The following is a 7,183-nucleotide window of genomic DNA, read 5'->3' on the forward strand; positions in this document are numbered from 1 at the left end:
GATGGGCAAATTCCGGTATAAATAAAATAAAATAAAATTAATTTCATATAAATAAGACCAATACACATACTTGAATACGCCAATACACGTACTTGAATACGGGGTGTCACAACATTAAGTTGAGCTAGCTCCAAATTTAACTGTGCTACCAAGGCCAACAAAATCTAATGGAGGAATGTTTTACAACTGGAGAAAATACCTCATTATAATCAATTCCCTCCTTCTGAGCATAGCCTTTAGCCACCAATCTTGCCTTATAGCGAATGTCTTCTTTGTCGAGAAATCCTTCTTTCTTTTCAAATGCCCATTTACACCCAATTTGTCTTTCTGCCTTTCGGTAGTTGTGTCAGCTTCCACGTCTCGTTCATCTTAAGAGAATGCATCTCTTCTTCCATTGCACCTGCCCAACTGCCACTTTCTGTGCTTCGAATGGCCTCTGTGTAGGTGGATGGAACATCTTCATTAGTAACTGAAAGTGCATAAGCTACCATGTATGTGAAACGAGCAGGCTTCTGAATTTCTCGTCTTTGTCTTCTAACTGCAATTGGTTCTGATTGCTGCAGAGGTTCTTGGGTCGGAACCTCTTCCTTATCTGACTCTTCTTCTGCCATAGTAGAGTCAGTGGTGGTACTTTATGCTGGGGTCACCACTGTTTTCTCAAACTCCACCTACTTAGAATTACACTCCACGTGCTTCATAGTACTATCAGCTTTCTTTGGATTTACCTTGTTCAACATGGCAGATTCATCAAAGGTAACATCCTTGCTGATAATCGTCTTCTTTACCTCAAGACACCACAAATGGTTTCCCTTCACTCCAGCATTAAAGCCCATGAAAAGAGCCTTTTTTGCTCGTGGATCCAACTTTGATTCAATCAAAATGATAATATGCAATAGAACCAAAAATATGCAAAGTATCATAATCAGTTGCAGGTTTTTCAGACCATACTTCTAATGGAGTTTTGCCACCTATAACAGATGATGGCAAACGATTGACGAGATGTTGAGCGTACGTCACAGCCTTAGCCCAAAATTTTCTGTCTAACCCAGCATTAACGTACAATGAACTTTCTCCTCAAGCATCTTGTTCATATGCTCTGACACTGATACGAGAAAGACAAGAGAAACACGAAACACACTTCAAAATCAGTCCACAAGATCAAAGATCCGAGGACCCTTTTGAAGACCAACTCTCGGATTCAACAAATACAATAAAAATACAAGATACAAGAGTGTATTTTGACACTAAAATAGCTACAAAATGTGATGAACAAGATGAACAACAATAATACAAGTTTTGGATTCAACGAAGGGCCCAAAACAGTCCACTACACAACACATACACGATTTGCAAGAAAGTAAAGGATAGTAACTTGACATACAATATTCACAAATCTAAGAACCCTAACAATGAGAAAGGACCCTAAGAAAAATCAATAGCAACATCAAGTTCTTACTTGGACCAAGAGGGACTCATGAACCTCAAGACCTAAGTTTCCAAGCAAACAAATAACAAAAGTGATTCCACCCTCTTGTTGTTACCTAGTTCCAAGTTTCAGATTTGCCTCAAGGAAAGAGGACTTTGTCTTTCTATGTTATAAAATATTCATATTCATCAAAAACTGCCTAACAAATTACCTAAAAGGTTCCTTATGTAGTAGTTTACAAACAAGGTGTGAAATGTCTAAAATGACCCCTTAGTCTCAAGTCTTCAAGTGGGTGCCTTTGGAGAGCATTATATGAACGGTTTTGGACCCTTTTTAAGTCCTCATTTGTACTTCACTTTCACACTCCAAGTCTCGGGTTCAATACATCTCACAAACATGCACCCTCGTGGTCGTACCCGTATTAGACACCCCATTCTACTGCGGTGTTTTTCTAACAGTGAAGTGTGGAACTATGCCACAGTCTTGGCATACATTCAGGAATGGATCACTCTTGTATTCTCCTCCATTGTCTGTTCGGAGAACCTTGATCTTTCTCCCTGTCTGGTTTTCAACTTGAGCTTTCCACTTAAGGAAAATTCCAAGCATTTCATCCTTGTTTTTCATAGTAAACACCCAAACTCTCCTGGAAAAATCATCAACAAAAGTGACAAAATAATGCCTACCTCCGATGGACGGAGTTTTGGTAGGTCCCCACACATCTGAGTGCACATAATCCAAAATGCCCTTGGTATTATGAATTGCAATGCCAAACTTCAATCTTCGTTGCTTTCCCAGAACACAATGCTCACAAAATTCAAGTTTACAAGTCTTCGTACCTTTCAACAATCCTTGCTTGCAAGAATTTGCAAGGACTTTTCACCAGCATGTCCCAACCGCATATGCCACAGCTTCGTTACCTCAACATCTTTCTTAGTGCTAGAAGTTACTGTTGCTACTGTCCCCAACACTGTACTACCTTGGTAGTAATACAAATTATTCTTCCTCACGCCTTTCAACATAATAATTAATCATGAAGTTTCTTTAAGAACTCTATCTCGTATCATCGCAACTAGGCCCTTAGATTCAAAAGCCCGCACTGAGATGAGATTCTTTTTCAACTTTGGAACGTACCGCACATCCCTCAAAATTCTGGTGGATCCATCATGATTCCTCAGCTTGATCGAACCTATCCTGATTGTTTTACATGGATTATCATTACCCATATAGACAACCCCACTATTGAATTCCTGAAACTCAAAAAAAACATTCCCAAATGGGACACATATGATAGGTACATCTTGAATCCAATATCCACTCATCTGGATGAGATGGTGTTGAAGGCATAACAACTAAGAAAGCATCTGATTCTGCATCATTTTTTCATTCTGCAACATTTGCATCTTACGGATCTTGCGGACTCTTCCGTTTCTTTTTCAACTTCGGACAGTCTTTCTTCCAGTGCCCTTTTTCATGACAGAACACACACTCATCTTTGGCAACGGCTTAACCGTTTAATTTGGACCTTTCTCTTCTCTCCTTAGTCTGGCTTTACTGACGACCCCTTGCCACTAATGCTTCTTCGAATATTGTTGATTTGGTTTTCTTCTTATCCTGCTTTCTCAATTCATGACTATACAAAGTAGAACAAACAACATCTAACGACACATTCTCCTTCCCATGAAGTAACGTAGTTTCCAAATATTCAAATTCATCGGGAAGAGATGATAACAACATCAAAGCCAGATCCTTATCCTCAAATTTCACATCTAAATTCAACAGGTCTGTTACTAATTGATTAAACATAGTGATGTGTTCATTCATAGTAGTACCTTATTGATAATCAAATCGGAACAACCTTTTCTTCATAAGGAGCTTGTTCTGACAATTCTTTTTCAGAAACTTATCCTCCAACGCCTTCCATAATTTGTGCGCAGAAGTCTCATTCTTGAAAGCATACTTGTGCTCTCTGGACAGGCACGATCGAATTATTTCACACGCCAACCTATTAATGATGCTCCAATCACTTTCTTCTACCTCTTCTGATTTCTTTTCTTCAATAGCAATATCAAGACCCTGCTAGAAAAGAGAGTCCAAAACCCCTCCTTGCCATATGTCAAAATGGCCAGTACCATCACATATTTCCACTGCCAACTTCAGACTGGACAGCGGGAGCCTCGACCATGATGACGAGGAGCTCGATGCCCCCGGCGTAATATTTGTAATAGGATCCTTCGTTTCTTGAACTTTATTTGTCATTACAGACTCAATAAAAAATATTCAATATTTCAACAACTGCAAACAACCCAAGAGGACCAAAGTAATTCTTTTCTGATGTGGAAGATCAAGCAAAGCTGCAACCACTGAGCATACTCAGACAGAACCTTAGCCTATGACAAACCTTGGGTTCAAAAGGACCAAAGGAATTCTTTTCTGATGTGAAAGATGAGACAAAGCTGCAATCAAAGAGCATACTCAGACAAAACCTTGGCTCTGATACCACTTCTCGGGAAAATCGGGTAATTTTCCCACTAAAACGGAATAACTAAGTAAAATGAACTGATTCAGAACAATAGAACCAGGCAGAACACTAACAAATAAATACCCGACAAATAATATTGAATACTAAAAATAAAAATACCAAAAAATTTGATATCGGAGTTCAGCCAAATAGGCTTAATCTCCGAGCACCCAATGTTTCCTATTAATTGTGGGAGAAGAGAACAATTTTGGGATAATTCAAATGAGAGGAGGAAGAGTTCTTTTATAACTCTAAAACCTCCTCCCCAAATTGTAAAACAATGATATGGGAGAAAAAAAAAGAGCCAAAAAATCAACATCTCTCCCTGAAACATGATAGGAAACTAAAAGTAACTTTAAATTTGTTTTTTTACCTCCCACATTTTCCCCCTCGGCGACTTAAGCTCACAACTTGAAAATTGAAAGTGAGGGGCGCATATTATTCATGCAACTCCTCTTATTTAAATTTATGATTTTAGATTAAAGATGTGTAGAATATACTACTAAAATATTCTTTGTTCTTATAATTTTAAATATATTAAGTAGAAAGTTGAAATTAATAAGATGCTGAAAATGAAAGGTAAGACAAACAAAAATATCCATAAGTGCATGTCTATCATAGTCAACTGATATTGAATTTTGGGCATGACAATTAAAGATGAAAAGAGTGATACAGCAACAGTGAAGGCTTTGCAAGGGAGGGGTAAGAGGAGAATATTAAAGGCTGTGGAAGGAGGTGTTGGTGGAGCACCGGCAAAGATCACGGTGTCTCTGCCGTCTGATGAAGAGATTTTGCCATTAGTAGAAGTGTCAATTATTGAGAACGATGCACTGGTAGAGCTTCGTTGTCCGTACAAAGAAGGGTTGCTGTTAGATGTAATGCAGATGCTAAGGGAACTTAAAGTGGAAGTTGTAGCCATTCAATCATCTCTTAATAATGGCGTCTTATTCGCTGAGTTGAGAGCAAAGGTATGCCCATAATCTACATTCTTTGATGACTATTTTTATATTTTTAGATAAGAGTGAAAACATAATTACGCTCTAAAGTTGGCTTTTTTTTAAAAAAGATACTTAAACTTTGCGGGTGTCCTAATATCCCCTAAATATTTTTGAACCAATATTATTACATTATTTTAAAGCCACCTAGCATGGAGCGTGAGTCTACTCTCTTAAAAGAGCATGCAAAATCTAAAAAAAAAAAAGAATTTTAACTTTATTTTTACAAGTTTTTCCTTATAAAAGTATTTTTCTACTTTTCTTATATATTTTAGGAGTAACTTTATTTTCTTATTCTTTTTCCTTTTCTTTCTCTTTCTTCTTCTTAAAATTCTTGCTATCTCTAATGGACCTTCAACATTCAATGCCCCATAATTTTCGTTGCTAACTCGACTCACTTTTTTACTATCACCATGTTTACTTTCTTCAATTTCAAGTTTTTATTTCAATTTTTTTTTTACATTTTGAACAATTTTATAAAATTCAATATAGTTAAAGATGATTAGGTATTATTTTTTTATTTAAATTTCAATAACCTATTTACGAATTTTAGAAAATTCACTGATTCATTTATAAAAAATTTCAATTTTGATATTATTTTTCTCAAAATCTTCATTGCTAAAACTATATAAAAATGAGAAGAACTAATTAATGAACTTTTTAAAATATCAAAGTTTATTCAAATAAAAAGATGATTAATTTCATATTAATAACTCAATCAAAGTTGAGAAAGTGCTAAAGAAACTTTTTATAAAAATACTTTCTAATTATTGTGTAATTGTCGACGAAAATGGAGAGGTTTTGTGCAGAAGAAGGAAAAGAAATATGAAGCTAAAGGGGATTGGTTATAGAGGAAACACTTGGAGTGGAATGATTGGTGGAAAGGGAAAATAAAGTCAAACAGTAAAAGAGAGAGGAAAAAGAAAGAAGAAAAAAATAATAAATAAAAACTATGTATTTTTTTATTAAGTCAGATGTGTCAAATTTTAATCAGTGCGTGTTTAGCACCTACTTATTGAAACTAAGATTCGTCCAAAAATGATGTAGTAATAGCGGTTCAAAATTGTTTAGGGGGAATTTGGACACTTGCAAAATTTAAGTATTTTTTTGAAAATTAGGGACAACTTCAATGGTATATTTAGGTCTTTTCTCTTTAGGTAACAATAATAATACATATATAGAAGAAGAGTTGGATCGATTCAGAATTCAAATTTTATGAATTATTTTGAATTTTAGGATAATGGCCTCAAGTTCTAATAACTTAATTCTGAAAATAACTTTTCTACATATTTAGTAAATTTTAATACATATAAGATACAAATCAAAATTACTGAATTATGTCGAACCTATCCTAAAATTTTTCAATGAATTTTACTTATATACATACATTGATAGTATAAAAACATTTGTATATTCTCATTGTAATTTAACTGATTATATCTGGTTACTCACCCATTTATTTGATATTTATTAAATGCACTTACTTGTATTTATAAATCGCTTACATGTCATAAGTCTGCATAACTTAAAGCTCTTTTCTAAATTATTTTGTTATTTATTATGCAGGTAAAAGAAAATATATATGGAAGGAGAGCAAGCATTCTAGAAGTGAAAAAGTCAATACATCAGATAATCCCTAGAGTTCAAAATTGATCTGTCATTACCTTGTCCCAAAAAAATGGTCTTTTCTTCCACTCTTTAACTCTTTCAAAACAAACAAGAGGTGGATACAAGTGCAAGTAATGAATCATGCCTGTGTGACTTGGAGAAGTTAGATAAGTCAATTTTTTGGGACACACTAAAGTAAGAAAAAGAAAATTGCACGCAAGGATGAAAAAGCATGCAGCTAGTAATTATTTAAGTATATAATTGTCTATGGCCTCAACTATTGAATCGAAGAATGATGCTATATATATGGATATATGTTTTATTAAAGTTTAATCCCAAGTCACATATGAGTATTTTTTCTTTTTTTTAGGTTTTTGACTTGAAAGTCAAAATATTAAGTTTAGCTAGAAAAGGAATACCTTGAAAGAGTTGTGTTTTACATTTTCATAAATCTTAGAAACTTCATTCTGGATACACGTAAAATTATAAACCTTTATGCAACAACAGATGGGGCAGTACAGATGATCTCACAGTACTAATAAGGCAATGAACATTAGATCGCTTGCATGCACGTTAACTTTTCAATCGGATGATCTATCAAAATATAGTCTTTTTTTTCTCTTTTTATATCTCAAA

At 34.8% G+C, this 7,183-nt stretch overlaps 1 protein-coding gene across 1 annotated transcript in view; it reads left to right on the top strand.

Moving 5' to 3' along the window:
* The window catches only part of LOC107842687 (transcription factor BHLH42), a gene marked incomplete in the record, with an annotated part of 23,295 nt that extends 16,395 nt beyond the window's left edge, over positions 1-6,900 (top strand). Inside the window, 2 exon segments of the mRNA XM_016686645.2 lie at positions 4,602-4,912; positions 6,506-6,900. Of these exon segments, the coding sequence (XP_016542131.2) occupies positions 4,602-4,912; positions 6,506-6,592 (398 nt within the window).
* Between the last annotated feature and the right edge of the window lie 283 nt (positions 6,901-7,183).

This window comes from Capsicum annuum, chromosome 9, assembly GCF_002878395.1.
Source record: "Capsicum annuum cultivar UCD-10X-F1 chromosome 9, UCD10Xv1.1, whole genome shotgun sequence".
Lineage (NCBI taxonomy): Eukaryota > Viridiplantae > Streptophyta > Magnoliopsida > Solanales > Solanaceae > Capsicum > Capsicum annuum.